General features: G+C 38.5%; 1 protein-coding gene across 8 annotated transcripts in view; it reads right to left on the reverse strand.

The window, feature by feature from the left end:
* The window catches only part of LOC311441093 (glypican-5-like), a 410,588-nt gene that overhangs the window by 228,070 nt on the left and 162,793 nt on the right, over nt 1-19,725 (reverse strand). For 6 of the 8 annotated variants that reach the window (XM_084528741.1, XM_084528739.1, XM_084528737.1 and 3 more), the window contains 3 exons: nt 9,046-9,173; nt 4,638-4,697; nt 2,651-2,776 (listed from right to left, as the gene is read on the reverse strand). In XM_084528741.1, coding sequence (XP_084384867.1) covers nt 2,651-2,776; nt 4,638-4,697; nt 9,046-9,173 — 314 coding nt within the window. The remainder of the gene's footprint in view (nt 1-2,650; nt 2,777-4,637; nt 4,698-9,045; nt 9,174-19,725) is intronic. The other 2 variants (XM_084528744.1, XM_084528738.1) reach the window with 1 other exon arrangement.

Below are 19,725 nucleotides of genomic sequence, written 5' to 3' on the forward strand. Positions count from 1 at the left end.
TAATGCACTGCTTTAAACATGATAAAACCCAATCCAGAGTATTACAACAACAAACTACAATGAAAATCCTGTTTATTAGATCCTCTGATAGACATCAAGTACCCTCTTTACTAATTGCATGTATGATCCCCATTTCTGAGCTGAATTTCCATATTGTTACAGATGGCATGCACGTGTCACATTGTTTTTAAAGGTTGAATTTATTTGTCCCGAAGAGCCTAAAAGCCAATTAGTGTGCAGCATAAATATCACTCAGCTTTCAGACAGTATTATGACATGAAAGAAAGCAGTAAGGAAAGAGGAACTGTGCTTTTTGCCATTTTCACATCCCAAGTAACCCTGACTGGTTCATGTGAGAAGCGCGAGATTAACTGGGAGAGATCTATGTAGTTAAGAATAAGGCTCTATTTTGAGTTCAGTACTATTTACTACTGCTGATACTCAATCTCCTAGTCTCCTGGGAAAGGAGAAAGAGCAGAGAGAAATGCATCTTTAGGCATCAACAGGGCAAGAGATTTATTTCTTGTATGGGCAGAACTCGTGACATGTCCAGCCTGTCAAACAGATGATGACAGGAGTAAAATTTGCCAGCTAGCAGGTGCCGTGTTTGTGCTGCTGTATAGCATGGCTGGCGGTGCTGGATGTCCAGAGAGTCTCCTAGCATGATCAATACTGTGACATAACTGATAAATATATACATGTTGCAGTCTGGTTCAACATACGAACTTAAACTTTTTCCCCCCTAATCTGCCTATGGAATATATTAATACAAACATCTATTTCAGGGTTGAGTGGTTTTTTTTGTTTTGTTTTGTTTTGTTTGTTTGTTTGTTTTTGTTTTGTTTTTTGTTTTCCCTGTTTGTTTTTTATTCAAAATATCAGGGGTCATTAGTCTCTTCCCTGCATTTTTCCACATTGCTACCCATTTCAGGCCAGAAACTTTTCTGCATGTCCCCAGCTCTTGGAAAGTTACAGACTACCAACCAACCAAACAAACAACTTTCCCTTTCATGTCCTTTTAAAATACATGTACCAGCAACTTAGGTAGCAATTTTCTTAATGTATTCTTTAAATGCAGACTAAAATTAAACCTAAATTTTGATTTAATTTTTGTTCAGATAGCTGCTATAGAAAATGTGTTTCTTGTTTTTGCCTTTATTTTTTCCCTCCACATGAAAGCTGTTTGTTCTAGAAGTTAGCTGTGTATCCAGCAACTTGTTACCAGCAAAAGGGATTCTGAAATGGAAATACTTACTAAAGATATTGGTGTTCTCCCCATTTCCTCTCTGTTACTCTTACAGTAACAACTTCCATCAGTATTACAATGGCTACATATTAATATTTAGAATATTGCACTACTGTCAAAATATCCAAATATATGCTGCTACAATTGATTAGTAATGCCAGTACGCACTGAAACATTAAACTTTAAAGTTTTCTTTGAATGCGTTAGACACGTATTTATCTCTGAGTATCTTAGACATAATTAAGCTGAAGTTATTTACATAAGAAAAATCTAAGCAGAGCTGTGTGTCCTTTAATGGGACAGACGATAATTGTAACATCTCTGTTCCACATTGAAATTACTTCACAACTTCTACAAAGCAATTTTCAGTAATGAAAATTATTTTAAAGCAAGAAAACAGAACGCTAGAACTTCATCTTCTAAAACTGTTAAGGACACAGAATACACTTCAAAAGGAAATATCATGAAAGCCAACACAATCTCATGGAATGTCTCTTAACAAAATGCCATTTTTGGAAAACATTCAGTGGCACAGTTCCAAACAACTCTTACTACAAAAACTGACATATACGTTGACAGTGATAGTAACAGGTACAGTTACATTCTGAATGCTTCTTTTTCTCCTTGGGGCAATGTTGCCTCATGTTATACCGAGTAAGAGAAATGACAGTAAAAAGTTTAGCTCATGAAGGGTGCAAGTATACTTTCCAGTTTGGATTCCAAAAGGTGGTAGGAAAGATTGTAATAACGCACAGAGGAAAAAATTTGGCTGACAAACTAGGAAGATCCTTTCACACCGCAGTGCTTCTAGCTGATCTATCAACATAGAACAGTGTATTCATTAATTCTTATTTTACTGGAACTCCCACAGAGCAAGCCATGGTAAGGACTTCTGGCAATTCCAAAACCAGTTGTTATTCAAAGTGCTGTGTCAGAAATATTCGAAGGAAATGGCAAGGAAATCCTTTAAGATATAATCGTGTGACCACTGTATTTCTATGACACCTTTGCAGCAAAAGCTGTGTATTTTTTATGGCCAAATACAACATTTAGTTCCATACTAATGACGGTATAAACACCAGACCTGAAGGAACTTCCAGTCAGTCATAGAGGTACTCCTCGCTAACTCAGCGTTACAGGGTAGGATGTCTCTATAAAGAGCTCTGTCTCCATAGAGGAACCCTTCAAAAGAGTCCTTCAAGAAAGTGTTCTACTACATTTAATACAGATACCTAAAACTCAGCATTAACAACCATATAGGTTAGCAAAACACTTGCTCAATTAAGCATCACTATGAAGGAGAAACTTAATGATGACAGTAACATCTCAGAATGCTTCTTAACCATCAGGGGATATGAAGTCACCTTTTTCACCAGTAAGGAAAGCTTTTACACATAACCTTACCTTTCTACAACATCTTCTCCATTCCAGCAGGTTGAGCTGTCTTTCATCACCAGGTCTCCCTCACACAGCCTTTCTGCTATAGAGGCATAAAAGGTTCGGGATCGCTTCATGTAATTGATGAATTCTCTGCAACGTAGGAAGAACACATTTAACAACAAAACCATACATATGATTTAAGCCCCCTGTCAATTTAGCCCTCCGCAAGATTAAAAGTTTAGAACCCCACAAGAAATTAGAAGTCAAAAAAACAAATTATTTTTTATTTCTAGTGTATTTCTAGTCCTAAACATAATCCAGCTTTAGTTGGCTGTTAATACACATAATTTCATACAAAGGTAGACTTTAACAAATTACATTAATACTTCAAAATTTGAAAGAAGTCCATTTCCAGTTTCAATATAAAGAGATAAAAAAAAAAGAAGAGAGAAAACAACATCACTAAAAGGAGTGTTTTTTCTTCCCTGTTACTGGAATTTCTCCCTTTCCTGCACGTGAGAGATGAATAAAGAACACTGTCAATATCCTCCTGGGTGGGAAAGGTTTTCTGAAGCTAACATCCCATGACAAAACCTGTAATATGCCACGAAGTACCCCCCACATGCAACAACAGTATAGAAAGCCATCTCCTCGGGATGTACTGGGGCCATTTCCTCCCCATCATCACTATCCATGTCATGTTCATATTGGAAAGAAATTTCTTTCCTGTTAAATCTGGCATCGTTCCCGTTAAGAGGAGGCTGTGCCTGCACTTTGGAGAATAACCAAAATTCCTGGCTAGCACAAATGGACCGTTACCAATGATGTGTGTATGGAAAAATGTCTTGAGGGCGAACTGCTGCCTCTATAATCTGGTTATGCCCATAATACGTATCTGGCTGAGGCAGACGTAAAAATAAACTGTAACAAAACAAGTGTTAATTCACCACACATTGAGAGTACTACCCTACATTCACGGCATTAAAAGCTCCTATTTGGTATAGGATGGCTAAAGATACTGATAATAAGGATAGAAAAAATGAACTAGAACTATCATAGAGCTATCTGTCTCTGAAACCCATCAATAGCTCCTTTTGGAAGGCCAAAGGACTCATTCTGGTTTATTATGCTTCTGTCTGGCAGGCTCTAAGACAGCACTACACAGAAGAGGTGCCTGGGGATAGGGTTGGAGAATGGCATCTGAACAGTCAGGACTTATTACTCTTTTGGGAGCAACAGCACCTTTAAGGTCCACTGACAGGTATCTACCCCTACCAGGCTTAGTCAGTGGTCATCTTTCCCCACAACCATCTCTTCACTTCCACTGAGCTTTTAGCCATCCCATTTGTCTGACATGCAGTGAAATCCTCCTTTGGATAAATTAGTCATCCCATAGTCCTAAGGAACAAGCTTATCCTAACAATGCAGGAAAGCTATCATCTTGAGAAAAATAAAATAGGAATTTGGGGGTTTACGAGGAAAAAATATCAGTATTTCTAACTCTTGACCACTCACTTAAAGATGTGCGCTCTGTGCATTTACACAGTAAAGCTAAGCCTGGACAGAAGGCCACCTACCTGACAGAATCATCCTGAGAGCATTGATTCATACAAAGATTGATTAATACAAATTTATTCTCTAGAATGCAGTTTTCTTTGAAGGAGGCACAGATCACCCTTTTGAGAGAGTCTAAAGCGTGTCTTACTCAGCTCACCCCAAGAGGCTTAAATTCATTTGCATTTTCAGCAGTAGGGCTCTGACATTTCAAAGCAGCATCGCAGCAAAAGCAGAGTTGTCCAACTCTTAATCTTAACCAGAGAAAATATTTACTTTTTGTCCGTATAAAACTAAACACACCAGGTAGAGAATGTACAGTTTCCCTGTGCCCTACTGTATAAAAGCAGCAATCGTAAGTACACCAATTCCTAGATTAGAGCTGAAACAGCAGCTTACAATGGAGATGAGCAAAGCATAAAGACAACAAAGTATGTCACCTTGGTTTCATTCTTACCGAGAGATTTTTTTCAAACTTCTTGATTTGTCATTCTTTGAAGCTTTCAGAGGCAGAGAACTGGAATAGGCCGGGAAGAATAAGCATCAATCAGGAGAGGTTGGGGAGTAGGGGAGAAGCAGGAGTTCAGGCAAATGAGGAAAAGAAATGAGAAACAAAAGAGAAAAGTAAAAATTATTTGAAAGAAAGGTCATCAAGCACATGCATAGGATAATATAAGAAAACAAATAAGGAGGAAAATTGTCATGAGATTTTCCCAAAGCATAGATACAATTAAAAATGTCAAAGCAATACCGAAACAATACAATGGAGATTTTGTTTCTCCTTTTTTTTCAACTAAGAGCACAATTACAAATGCAGCACACAGCCAAAAGCTGAAAATAAATTCAGCGGGACTTAAATTAACCATAACTGATACCAAATGGAAGAACTGCAAATATATGAGGCTATACAAGAAAACAATGAGAAACAGTTTAGAATGAGCACCATGGGAAGGGGGATACAAATGAGTAGCATTTGTTTTCTTGTGCAATGAGCAATTTGCTCTCTGTTAATAAATAACACGTATACAGATATCTTTTGCTGTTTAGTTCTGGACAGACTGCACCAAAGGAAAAAAAAAAAAAGCTGTTTACAAAGCAGGATAGATAGGCTGTAAGGTTGTATCTGAGGAAGAATGGTGGAAAAAAACCTGGCAGTTACTCAGTGCAAATCCGTTTTGTGGCACTGATATCTCCTGAGGTCCCTTGATTAACATTGTCTTTAACAGCCTGATAGTTTTCCACCTAAAGATTTAGTAACACACTTAGTTCTTTCTTAAATCAGTACTCTGATGTATAAAGCAATGGCAACAGCTGGAGTAATGCATGTCTACAAACAGCTTTAACAACAGTTGCCAGTCCAGCTAGTAAGTCTTACTGGCCAGAAAGCACCTCCTTTGGCAGCTGTCTGCCACCCTTCTGACTGCAGCATTTCCATCCAGTTTTCTGGGAGCTGAAGGCCAGGGATGACCACAGGAAAGGGCTGACCTGCAGTAAGCATCAGGCAACTGTCACCTGCCACCACTGAAGCAGTTGTTCCAACAGAGCCCATGAAAAATTAAATCAAAATTTGTATCAGGGCATATTTGCTGAAACGTCTGCTTTGGCCAGCTAGAAATGTTTCATTCTTCACCACAGTAATTTCTTTGCATCTGGCGTTAATATCTGTTTTGTACTAGCACTTCAATATTTACATTTCAAAAAAATCATGTGAAGCTTGAACCAATAGTTATTTTTAAATAAAGTAGATGACCTTGACTTCAAACATTCTCAAGGAAACTCAAAATTATTTATTTTAAGATGTATAAGACATCTGCAAGCCTACAGAGTAACAAAGAAATCCCCTCAAAAACGTTATTTCAAACCCTGCCTCCTTCAATTAGGGACCTAATACCGCATTGTATTTTTCTTAAACATAGTATAATTCAATAGACAGATCTATCCGGTCTGCGTTTAGCGGTTGGAAATATTACATGCAGCAGCCATACTAAAAGGCAGGTATCCAACTTTGCCAGGAGTCCGAACCCTGACCAGAATAGCACTTTGTGCTGAACTCAGCAATAACATTCCAATTTAGTGATCTACATTCTGTACATGCCATGTAGATTCCCTGGACCATCATCTGGTTTCAATTTTCTCGTCATCTCTACTATATGTTATAGTAACCTCCACATTAAAAATTACTGCAGCACCAATTCTGCCAGTTTCAGTTAATCCCCAAATACTACTGCATAATGCAAAAGAAATAAATGTTCTAAATCTATACTTCTCAGCTTAATCAGAAGAACAGGTTTGATAGAAGATCATGCAACAGTTATTGAGATTTCAGCTTCTTACAGTATTTTCTTCCTGACACCCTGACACTTGGTGCTGCATAGTAACAAAAAGAAAAAAAAAAAAAAAAAAAGAGGCAGGAATGGAACGGGGGTGGAAATAAAGATGAGAAATCTCACAGGAACCTATGACACTGGTAGAAGCAGAACAGGGTTCAACTACCCCAAAAGAGGATCCAGTTGCTACATGAATTTAGGGAGCATGCAGGACCATGCATCCTGGTTTTTAAATACATGAGCAGCTTTGGCTCTACTGACCAGGTGAAACCAGAGGTTCTCACTCTTTGGAAAAGGAGCTAGATCCTGTAACCAGCTTTGCAAAGATGTAGTACCTTTGGAACAAATATACTTACGTAAGTGTAAACTTCAGCACCAAGATTTTAAGGACATCTTTAAATAGGTACTACAGCAAAGATGCAAGTCAACTTTGTTGTGATTTCTCCCACAGCCCTGCTGTTAACCTGACTGGTTCTCTTGAGTTTGAAAACATTCTGGTGCATTAAGGGAATGAGCCACAGCTTTTTTTTACACACTTGAAGAGTGCTTGCTCATTGCTTTTCCTTCCCTATTCTGCAAGGCAGGAGTCATGTTCCATATCCCACCTGAATAAAGGATCATTTGGAGGGACTATTTGTGACACTGACCAACAGACTGGGACTCAATCGGGCCAATTCCCAGTGTGACCTAGGACCTAAACTGACAGCTGACATAATTGCTCCTTATTTTCCAGATTGCCAGAAGGAACAGCACCAAAAAAGATTCATGTAATTACTCTCATAACCTAGATCCCCCTGCAGCGGTTATCTGTCACTAAGTACCTTTTGTACAACCCGCTGCAGTGATGAGTTTACCCTTTATTATAAAATTTTATTACCTAAAATTACTTTTTATTGATATGTGTGATTAAATGATAAATGGCAAACAACAGCAGCCAGTCACTGTGTATTTCATTCTGTTTACTGCTTCACAATCACAGAAGCAAAGTACAAGCTTTGTGACGTGTTTTATAGCAAGTTATGGAAAACATTCTTCACTTCCTACTAATTATGGCTCCATCATTAACTTTTGGTGCATGGGCTCTCCACAATACTTATCAATACTATATTTTAGCAACACTTTATCCTAATTCTGGAAGGGTGGCCTTAGTTTAGTTTAGATGTTTTGGATAATTTAATTTTTAGTGTACAATTTTGAGAAAGTCTATTTATAACAAATTAGGTTTAATATATTTTCTTTTCCATCTACAGGTCTCACATTTTAAAAGGCTAACATCTCAATAATTCTAGATGGTTGGGAAGGGAGCAGATCTCCAGGTGAGAAAGAACTGCTGTCATGCCACTGAAGACACCAATTCCTATCTCCCTAACAGACTGCTAATTCTGCCTTTTCGGTTGCCAGGATGTAAGTCCCAGCAAAGTCCGTGTATTATACAGAAGACAGGCCAAGAACCCTGTATTTTTAAAAACATATTTTGTTAATTACACTGTAATTATTCTTTGGACTATTACTGCTGAATTTATTGATTTTCTTAATGCTCTGTACTTTGATATTCAATTTGCATGGTTAAAAATTATAAGTTCCAAGCACTAGCACAAAAAGTTACGTTTTAATTACAAAAGGATAAAAATACTGCTATCACTCAAAAAAAATTAACTTCTTGCTGTCACTTAATTAAAACAGTTCTTTGTTCATGTAAGTTCAGACGACAAAATAGCAATGGATAAAAACCTCATCTTCACAACTTGGACACCAGAACCCAGACTACGTAAATTTTAATGTCAGTTATCAACATACAGGGACACACAGAGGCTCCCTGGGAAGACCAGACACTGTTCTTAGCTAGATGTGTATGCCCAGCATGATTTCACTCACTTTACTGAAGTTGTTCCAGATTTACACTGGTGTTACTGAGAACAGCATGTTAGCCAAAAATATGTCATTGTGATTTTATAGTCAGTTAGCTCTGACATCTACTCATGTATCAACAGCAGCATTGCAAAGACATCCTTCCCTCCCCACTTAAAATTTACAGAAAGCCAATCCAGGAGCCACACAAGGGATCTTATTGCCTACATCAGTGAGAAGGGAGAACCTGCTACTTCCTCCCCAACCCTGTGAAATCAGGGACTTTGTGTCATGGCAATCAATCTTACCTTTTCACCCCTTTCTCGTTCTCATCTCTGCCCCAGATAAGCCCAACTCCTTCGGAGCAGTTGTATTTTAAGTAATTCAGACTCAACTGTAGAATTTACTCAGACCTTACTACAGAAAAGCTTTCATCATTTTTACTGAAAACTTCTGGAAATAATGAACACCTGGGTGCTGAGTAATGACATCAAGTCTGGCCTGTAAAAAGCTTTTCTTGGAGAGACCTGCAATGCAATACCAGTGTAACGATCAGTGACAGCAACAGCTGGAATGCACACAGACAAGATGACAGAACTGCATCTCTGGCTGAAACACTCTGGTATAAGGAACCAGCAACACTAACTGTGAGGCAGAATTCATTTGAATTCAACTGTGACTTAGGGTTACCTTCTTTTATTGTTCAGACTAGCGTGAGCCATCACAAGTGCCTGGGTTTCAGTCGCTTCCTTCACTGTCACTATATGGTCTGATGACAGGTTCCCTTCTTGTTTGGGCTGTCCACACACTTTATCAACCTGTATGAAAGGAAGGGAAAGGAAAACTGGGTTTGAATGGAGAAACTGATTTACAATTGCCCAAAGGTCAGCTTGCTCCTTGCGGCTGGTGTTTACTGCAAGAGAAGGTGTCTGGGAGAGAGAAAGAAATTATTCTTCTTTCCAGGACCTAGAAATTAGCCGTCTGCATTAGAATGACCAAACTATGACGCAGTGCAAAGAAAAGCCAACAGCCACTAGATACCAGATTATAGTACACCTGAAAACTGGCTTAAATGGTGACACTTCAGTATAGATCAATTATACAAGAGATTGACAGAAGTGTTGTCAAAACCAACTTTTATTTAGAAACATACCTGGAGTTTGAAGGTGAACAAATTTTACTGAAACATCTGCCCCATATACAGAGTGTAGAGTGTTATGTCCTACTTGGATTCTGAACAGGCTTATAATTAGAAAATAATGGAGCTTTCCAGCCTTTAACTAGACAATGTTCCCTTAGAACAAGGCAACGAGCAGAAGAATTCAGCATGAACAAATCACTGTCAATAAAGTCAGTGCACTTCCCTTGCAGAAACAGAATCAAAAGAGAACTCAGTCCTGGGAGCTATCAGTGCCTTCAATCCTGGGTTCTCAGCACTAACACTGCTCAGCCGTTTGCCCTTGCTGTCCCCTTCCTGGAGCCTCCCAGGGGATTTCACACATGAGCAGGAGCAAGCAAGCTTGCATTTATCCTTTGTGCACTGTGGATCTGGCAGTGCTCCTGCATCCTGCCACATTTATTTGCTCTAACAGCTTTAAGTGACAATAGTAAGACAAAGCTCTTCCCTGCTAATCCACAAATAAGTCATACATAACATTTTCACCTACACTTAAATCCTCAAGCAAACACTAAAAGAAGACAAAGAAAATCCTACTGCCGGTATGGCACTACTAGAAACCTTAATCACACAGAATCCATCATCTCACGCAGTGCTGAATTTGGTATCCCTTCTCCAGTTTTCCTTTATAACCTAGAGAAGACAAATTATTGCTCGTCTCTCTACTTCACCACAACTATAAAATCCTTATCAAGTCCTGGCTGACTATCTGCTGAATATTCCAGAACACCAAAGTCTTCAAATAATTTTTTCTCTGCCCCTTTGCACCACTATGTTGCATATGGGTGTGTCTGTGGCAGTACAGGACAATTTTCTCTCTCCCATCTCCTCCTGGAAATCTACTGTGATGTAAATCTAGAAGATATTTTCCTCTGACAAAACAGACAAATCAAATATGACAAGTGGGAATTTGTACGAGCGTGACATCTAACATCAGTCTTGGGTGTATATGTTACAGCTCGGTCTAATATAATATGCTGTGAGGGATCCAAATCTAGCAACTAAATGCCAGATATTGGATTAACACTGACATGCCGTCCGTGGTCAGAATAGGAACCAGTCCCCTCACTCAGCACCGAGCACTGTGTATCTTGTTCTGGTCTCACCAGGGAACACCACCACATTGCTTTAAAACACAACTTCGTGAAATAAAATATTTTATTTCCATTCTTTTTAAACTTCTGAAAGAATTAATGAAAACACTCCGCAAATGAAAATATACAACAAATATGTTCTTTCAAACCCTCTGGAGCTGGAGAGAGGGGTCAGCTGGGCTACATTGCCAGCACCAAATTGCCAACACAGATTTCTGCAAGATCCATCTTGGATTACATCATGTAACTAATGTTCAGATCTTCATATTACGTACATCTCAAATCACGTCACTGTGAATTAAGACAGCTTTAACCAACTGAGAGAGCAGTTTGCAAAAGCAAGGTTGTTCTCATACACATGGGTGATGAAGAATTCAAGGGTTTTTTTTTGGCTTTTCTCTGAGAATTTCAGAGAGATTTAGAGTCATCATTTTTATTATGAATCAATAGTTTAAGCAGCCAAATGATAATACTCTCTTTGTTTTGATTTGTATTTTTGAGACCACAGAAATAAAATGACTGTTTAACTTGCCAAACCTTAACTTTTGGGTTTTCTTTTTAAACCAATACTTCCATCTTCCTGCAAATCTAACAAAACCACAACACTTGAGCAAAAAGTATTTCTCAGTGGAAAATTTTTACCAGTCCTACTCCATTAAAAAGAATGTGAATGAACCATCTGACCATCTGATGAAACAGAAGAACAGAAGGTCACAAGGTCACATTACTTTTTTTTTTTTTTTTTTTTTGGGGGGGGGGGGGCGGCTTGCAGGCTTTTCAATGCCTCTCTTCTGAACAGTATGCCAAGAATCACTGGAAATGCTCCCCAGATTAAACTACTTGGCTTTGTGTGCAGGTGGATGCCCTGGCCTCCATCAGCAGCTCAGCCCAAGCCCAGCTCATCAGGCTTCTTCCACCATTGCCACAGGGGCCTGTTCAGTTCCAGCAGAGATGCTGGAAGCCCTTCTGTAGCTTCTCTTCCCACCCCTCCCAGCAGGAAGCTCTTCGTGTTACCCTAATCACCAGATCTTCATTCTTCCCCTCTGCTTCTGCAAGGACAGGGGATTTCATCCCACCTCTGCTACTCTGGTTTGTACAGATGGTTTGAAAACTTGCACCCATGAAGGTAAGAACAGCAGGTGTCTGCATGCAAAGATCAAACCCTCCTGTGGCTCTTGAGTTACTTCCAGTTGCTAGAACTCAGATTTTAGATGAGTTGAAGAGAAATCTAATTGTATTTTTCTTTATGTGGTCTGACTTTAACATCTCATTGAAACATACAGTTTTCTGCAAAGTAAAATATGATAAAAGGCTAAATTTTACTAGGTAAACTTTGGCAGTCACAAAGTTGATAGTAGAGAGCACCCTCCTGTACAGAAAATCATCTTAAACTTCCAGCTAAGGTATTTATGAAAAATAAGTTAATGTGGTGGTGTATGCTAAAAAGCATAAGGAATGTCATTTAAGATACAATATGGTGTTTTCTGGGACTGGAATACAGGGGCTCTACTGCTACAACCCACCTGCCAGAACTGTAAGAACACAGAGGGATGTTCTCTCATCCTGATGTCTACACCATCAGTTTCCCTCAGAGCTCATGAATCCAATGTCACCACCAAAAGGAAAAACACTGCAACTAGAAACTGGGATTGGATTTTCTAAAATATATTTCCTTGTACGCATTACTTACTACTTCCATGTTTCCTCCAACTAAGTGCAAAGTCTTTAGTCATTGTTGTTTTGTTTTTAATAAAAGCTGAGACTCCTCTACTGACACTGGCGAACATTAGAATTTGACACAGAAACAAAAAATACCTAATATTAGGAAAGATAAGAGAACTACCAAACATCAGTTGTACAGAACTAGAGACACCCATGAAAAAAATTTAACAACAAAAAAGACTAGAAACAGAAAACCCACTGCTCTTTTCCTAAATTCAACTTTTAGTTATCTCAGAATACTCAAGAATCAACATAAAGAATGACTAAGTTAATTTACTTCTGTGATTTTTAAACTTGAAAATAAGCCTGACAATCTTATATTACTGAAAGAAAATCACACTACTAAGGTCATTTGTCTTGTTCTCTTGGATGATATTTAATCATGTCTAGCCTCTAACAGTGAACACCTACAGCTGAAAACTAGTATTCCTCGTACATCATCATCTGAATACTTGATGTTCCACAATTATATTCACTTTCATTAGGCTTGAAGCTTTGTTTTGTTTTTTTTTTTTTTTTAAACTTACACACCAATGATTCTACTTACGTATCTTTCCAACAAGCACTAGCTACATTTCTTCTCCTGTGAACTCTTCTTTGTAATGGAATACAGACTCATATATATGTATATATGGATTATTTGACCTCTTAATATTTGTTCTTTAAAAGGATGACTATTTACAATTATTGCAAAGGTTTAACAAAATAAATTGAAAAAAATCTCATTTGAAATCTTTTGAACTCTTGCAGCTTGAGCAACCTTAAACATTGAGGTCATATTTAATATACCTAATACAATCAAACAAGGGAAAAATGTCATGCCCTTCTAGATACTGAGAGCATCTTATCTCCCTGAAGCAAGAGACCTTTTCACCAGTTCAGAGAGTAATTTTCTTTGATTTTGTAATGGGAAGCTTAGTATTTTAAATTACAAGATTTTCCAGTGATCGAGCTTGGAGTTAATACTGAAATGCTGATACATTTTCCAGCAGACTTTTTTCCCCAAGCTGTAACCCAGTCCTGCTCTGCAAAAACCCAGAGCCTGGCTGAGCACTCTGCCACACCACACCCCGCCGGCAGCGGGACCGCACACCACCCCACCGCTGCGCTTCTGATTACAAGTGGGGTTTGCTGCTTCCAGCTGCCAAGTCTGAAGTGAGGGAAGTAAGAAATGATGAGTTATGGGGCAATGAGGCTTCAATTCTCAGACTTAAATGCCTGCTGTTAGAACTCATTTTGCTTGAGTCAGACACACCCTTATCACTAGGTCACCAAAATGCCAGAAGACACCAACAAAAACCTTGTTATTTTCTGCTGACCAAGCCAATGACCAAAATTCATGATGCAAATACAGTACTCTCTCCTTCAGAGGGGCTGACACATATCGCTCTCACATTACTGTGAAACGTTCATTTCCAATGCTCACAAGATGAGTGGGATCACATTTGATAAAATGTAACCCAGGGGCAAACGTTTCACAATTTGCTCATCACCACTGTCTACAGTTCATTGAAAAAAATCTTATACTCAGTGAAGAGAGGAAATAGCTGGGAAGAAATATATCACAAGGAGAAGAAATAGCAACTAACTTTTGATTTTGGCTTCTTTTAAATATTCTCTTTGTAATACGTTACAGATTACAAACACCACATTTTGCTAGTAGCAAAGTTCAGCCACACATAAACAAACTATGGGATTAATTAGTTCAATTGCTAACCGAGTGAATTGTATTTCACTTAGGAAGTGAATATTCTCTTGTCTCATAACTTTTATCTACTGGACAGATTAATGTAAATCCATTTCCTACAAGTCTTGTGAAAATTGGCAGATAGATAGAGAACTGTTATTAGATACTAGATTCTACCAAGAAGTATTACAGATTTTTCAGAAGCAGGAAATGTTTCTGTTGAAGTTGACACTTAATCAGACATCAAAGAACCAACACATGAAACTTAAATCCAGACAATACAAGGCTCTGCATGTTCTGCTGCCTGTGGAAAAAATACTTGGTTTTAATCATGACTTGAATTACAGCAGTATTTCTAGGTTCAATTTTGCAATCAAGATACAAATGAGCCAGAAACATACGCAACAAAGTGCTGTAAGAAGAAAAGCTCACATTAGGAAACTACAAGAAACAAATCCTGAAAAATGATGGATGACTACAAAGATACTGAGATATAGATCATCCTGTACCTTCATGAAACATCTGGGCTCCTGTTACACTTACGCACATCTCACCATCCTGTTCAAACAATCTGAGAAAAAAAAAAAAAAAAAAAAAAAAAAAGAAAAATCAACAGGAAAGTAGCAATGTTGTAGCAAGAATGCAGAAGTAATGGAAATTTATTTCTGATATGGATTAATTGACACTGAAATCTGATTTGAGTTCCCTCATTTAAACCCAACCATTTCAATGACCTTGCATGCTTTAGTGTGCTACTGTTCTGCACCCAAAGCCAAGGAAATTCAGCCTCCTCTAAAATGACAGAGGGATAAGACACTTCAGCTACCAATCTGAGAATACTTTCTTGCTTCTCACTAACTGCAGAAGTCTGTCACTACTGCTAACACTGATACTGCTGCTTCCTGTCTCAGCAAGGTTTGGAAAAGATAACTGTAAGAACATTTGGATGCCAGCTTGCAGAGTTGTTTGACAATATCGTTTAAGATCCTCACAGTTTTTCTCTAGGAACTGTATGTCCCATATAAAAGGGATAAACAGAGTGTAAGGGTTATTTAGAACCTCAGAAAGCTAGGAGATGAAATCAGTAAATCCAGAAAGTTCTAATAAATTCCCTGTCTAAAAAGTGGGCTATAAACTTCAGGCAGTCATTTCAAGGTCAAGGGAAGATTAAAGACCAGAAATGAGTTATACTTCAGCCATACAACAATAAGCATTGCTGAGGCAATGCTTACCTAGAACAGGAACGAAACTGTCATGCTAGTACAGAATGGGCAGGTGCGAATCACAAACCTGTAACTCAAGTGCTTCCTAAGTCTCTCCACTGAAAAGCATGTATCATTACAGACATTCACAAATTGTAACATCTCCATTACAGAAAAGCACAGTTATTTCCTCCTCTCTAAGGAACAGAAGCCAAGAAAGATCTCAGAGGACATAATGGCATGGTAGGTTCAACCATGTAGGAAGCTGGACTAGTAAGCAGGTACGCAGACCCCATTCCAAGCTCAGAAGTGCAAAGTCATTTTTCAAGTATACATACAAACAAGTGGGGTGCCTGGGAAGAAGTAGGGTAGTCATAGGGATCTTCAGTATTGCATAGGATGTCAACTCTCACAAGCTTCTCAAAGTCAAAAAGGGGCAGGTTTCAAGCACACACAACTTACAGGAGAACAATTTACACAGCTGTAATCAACCTCCTCTTGCACATTTCTAAAAAGAGTCCAATCTGTTGCTTTACAAGGCCAAGCAGCACTCCTGGATGCCCTTATAAAAAGCATTACTTAAAAACCCTGTTCTGGAGTATTCTGCAAACAGCCCTGAAATTGGTTCTTGAAAAGAGAAAAGCAAGCACTGTATTAGGAGGCTTTGGGTTTATGTGAATAGACATTGTTGTTTTTTGTAGGCGCTGTCTGCAGTGTAAGAGGCAACTTTTCAGGCATCAACAGGGTGCATGCGATGGTCAAGTCCTCCAGCAGCTTCTTGAATGAATCACATTCTTCAAGGCCTTCTCCCACATTAAAAACTCAAATTAAGAGCAGTGAGAATTTGGTGCCTTATTCTACAACACCCTTAATAACCAATGGTTAGACATATGAACAATAAATATATGAATAATATATGAACAGTACCTGAGGAGTAACGAGCACGCCCCTTCTCCCCCGTAACAACCCCAAGGTTCAGCTCTAATCACTCCTGACAGTCAGCCACTATTGGGACATCTGTCCATAGATATTGACAGCCTGGAAAGGCTAAGCTCAATTTGTTAAATTAATTACAATAATCTAGTGTGGAAGGAAAATTCCATTGGGAATCAATCCAAGTGAGTCATTTGAAAAGCTCTCAGAAAGATTAGGTAACCTTAAAGTTAGCATATGAAGAAAATCAATTAAAAGATTTTCAATTCAAATTTCTCTTATCACTTTTCAAATTAATTACAGTGTATCAAAATGGTATTGCATGTTATGTGTTTATTATTTATTCCCATTGTGAAGCGAAAGCAATTACCAAAATACTGCTGGAATTTCTCTACCACTGCAAGCTCACAACACAACCACCAACAACCTTTCGAGGTTTGTTCTTCAAAGGTTCAGTAGTCAAGCACAGGAAGATCGTATGTTTTACAGAAACCGGGGTACATATAAAAAAGCCCAGAGGCGGTTCTCCTTAGCCCACTGCAGCCAAAGCAGCCACGGAAGTGTCAATGCCAGGCTCGGGCTGAGCACACAAGGCTCATTTTGAGCCAGCCCGGTCAGAGATCACTCCGTCACTGGCTGGGATGAAGGCTGGTTACCTCTGACAGCAGGGACTGACAGGCAGAGGGATCCTATCTTTGATTTGGGTAGGTCCCTGGTCTGGAAAAGATCCTCTCTCAGACACAGGTACCTCCCTAGCTATCTTTAGTCTGAAAAAAACATGTGGCACTTTCATTCGCTCTGTAAGAGATTGTAAGATAGCAAGGAGCTACAAAAAAAAAGACATTTTAACAACAAATTAACTTTAACAGCATTTAGCTGTACGTTACTCCTTGACAGAACCCTTTGCACTAACAGCAGCCAGTCTGATCATCAGCTGTCCAGCAGCAGGATTCTCAAGATGCCCCTGTGATAAAATGAATGAAGTGTAAGCTACTCCTTACAGAAAGGGTTTGGCCAAAACTGGGCCTACTTCCAAAGTCACTGTTTGCAACGGGAACTATTTCATCATTATTACAATTATAACTACTACAAAAATGCAGGAATGATTTTGAAGAACTGGCCAAGTAGACTGCAAACACTCATTCTTTATATACAAACAAATAAAAATTTCTAATTAATCACCACAAACCTGAGCCAGACCTGAGCCAGGGGTATCTTGGTCACACAATAAATTCTATGAGCATGCAATTCAGCTTCATTTTCAAGTTTAACATTCTTTCAGAGGTGGGCATCAACAGTGAAGTATTTAGACACTAGCTCAGACTACTGAAATATTCGTTCCAGCAGGCCTGTCGACATATTCCTCCTAAAGACAGCTTTAAACTGCAGTGTTGTGTCTCCAGTCTTCAGATAATGCAAACAGAATTTTCTCAGTAGTTTTCACATGGTTGGTATTACGCAGTATATCCAAAAGAAGGCAGTGAACACTAAGACAGAACAAGATTAATGTTTGCCTACTCCACAACTTAACACTGATTTGGTGTCTGTAAAATACTACATTAATTATATAACTATGTAAACAAAGTATATAACTATTCTTGTTTTACAGGCTCTCAAAGTATTTGAAATGCTTCTCAAAGCCATTGTGTGCTGTCTGTGGCTCCCTCCTCCCCTTCAGGGGACTTGAAGGCTGGATTACCTGAGCTGGGGACAAGCCCCAGGATGGTAAAGGGCCAGGCAGAACGTCCACGTTGGAAACAAGGTACCTTGGGGTCACAGGCTTGACAGCTCCTGGCCAAACTCTCCCTTTCTCTGCAGTCAGAGAAGGACTAGAAATTAGATGTATCTTAAGAACCAAGCTTCGTGAAAATAAATGGAGGAAACATCCCCTAACAAGTCACAGCATTTACTCCACATCTTCTTGAGAAAAACTGTTTCCATTACTGTAAGCAGACATCTGAGTATGCTCAGGGATATATTTACAGGAAAAAGCATCTCTATTACAATGGGTTAATGCTACAAACGTGACACAGATCTTATATGAGAAGGGTCAAATCTGTGTTATTTATTTGGAGCATTGTTATACCTACATAGAAAACATTTGCCTAAAATTGTAATTAAGTGCAACAAAACCAAGGTTCATCAACTTTTGGCAAAACATATAAATCCTTCTAAGACATTTTTGCTTCTGTTCACCATCACCATGAGCATTTAGTTCAATAGGCAAAATGCCTCAACTTTCTCTTCCAAAAGAAATTTGGAAAATTAATCAAAATTATGTAGGAGATCAGAAGACCATGATACTTTCACATCATCATAGTAGCATAAATAATTCAGTAGGTTTTTTCAATCACTAACTAAATATGTCAATAACAATGTCAAGACCTCCACAGAGGTCCGAATGACCTTCTATTTTGTAAATAACAGCAATATAATAATTAGAAAAGAGTGGTGAACACATGCATTCAATTTTTCTTGAATGAGATTATAAATCATTTCCATTATCATCTGCTGACAGTTGTTGTCAAAATCAATGCTTTCTCATGTGTGTTTTTTTTTTCCTGAACACAAATCAAGTGGTTTTAGATGACACTGAAGACTAGTAATTATTCAAAACCTGTAACAATAGCAAACAGCATAATTATCAGGGCAATAGCACTCATTTAAAATATTTAAAAGACATTTTTCACAGACACAAGTACATTATAATAAAATTCTAAGTCTTCTCTCCTGCATCCTAAAGAAATCACTCCTAATTCAGAAGCAGTGTGCTGCTTACAATGTGTACCAAAATAGACAGGTTCTCCCTTTGCTTCAGAACCTCAGGCAGATGTTACTGCCAGGCCATCAGAGAGTTCTGGTACCCCACACAGGGTGCAAACCCCTAACTTCTCCTGGTGTCTTGATTCATTGCACATATTGGGACAGACCTCAATCGCATTAGCAGGCTGTGGGTTTCTAAACACGTATGGCAGGCAGACTGCAATGTTGTATACCTGGTGAAAGGAAGGATGCTTTGAGGATTTACTACAGTGATTGATTAATGCGGATCTTTTTAGGACTATAAAACCATTAATGTCATTTATTGCTTGAACATTTCTGCTGTTGAAACCAGGTAAAGGATTCTAAATCTCCAAGTTCAAGTCTGAACTGCAGATCAGACCTCTAATATTTTATCTATAAATTTCAACGAGATCTTTCTAGTAAGACATTAAGCAAAATTCATTTACTGGTATATGTAACCTGTTTTCAACCTAAGAGTCAAGGGCCAATTGATGATTAAAGAAAAAACAAGATTCAAGAAAGCATTGTCTTAAACTGCCTTGTCTTATTCTGCTGTGTAGAACTCATTTTGAATATTCTCAGGATGCTAGAAAGGTACCATTATGGCCGTTTGGTGTTAGGGAAACTGGAACAGTGGGAAAACAGAGCTGAAAACAAGGATAAAGATGCTCGTAACAGATCTATGACCACAACTCCCCATTATTCTTGCTTCATCGCTGACTCATTTTTTGTTTAAAAAATGACACCACAAATAATGACAACTCAAGTATC

Source organism: Aythya ferina (genome assembly GCF_964211825.1).
Source record: "Aythya ferina genome assembly, chromosome: 9".
NCBI lineage: Eukaryota > Metazoa > Chordata > Aves > Anseriformes > Anatidae > Aythya > Aythya ferina.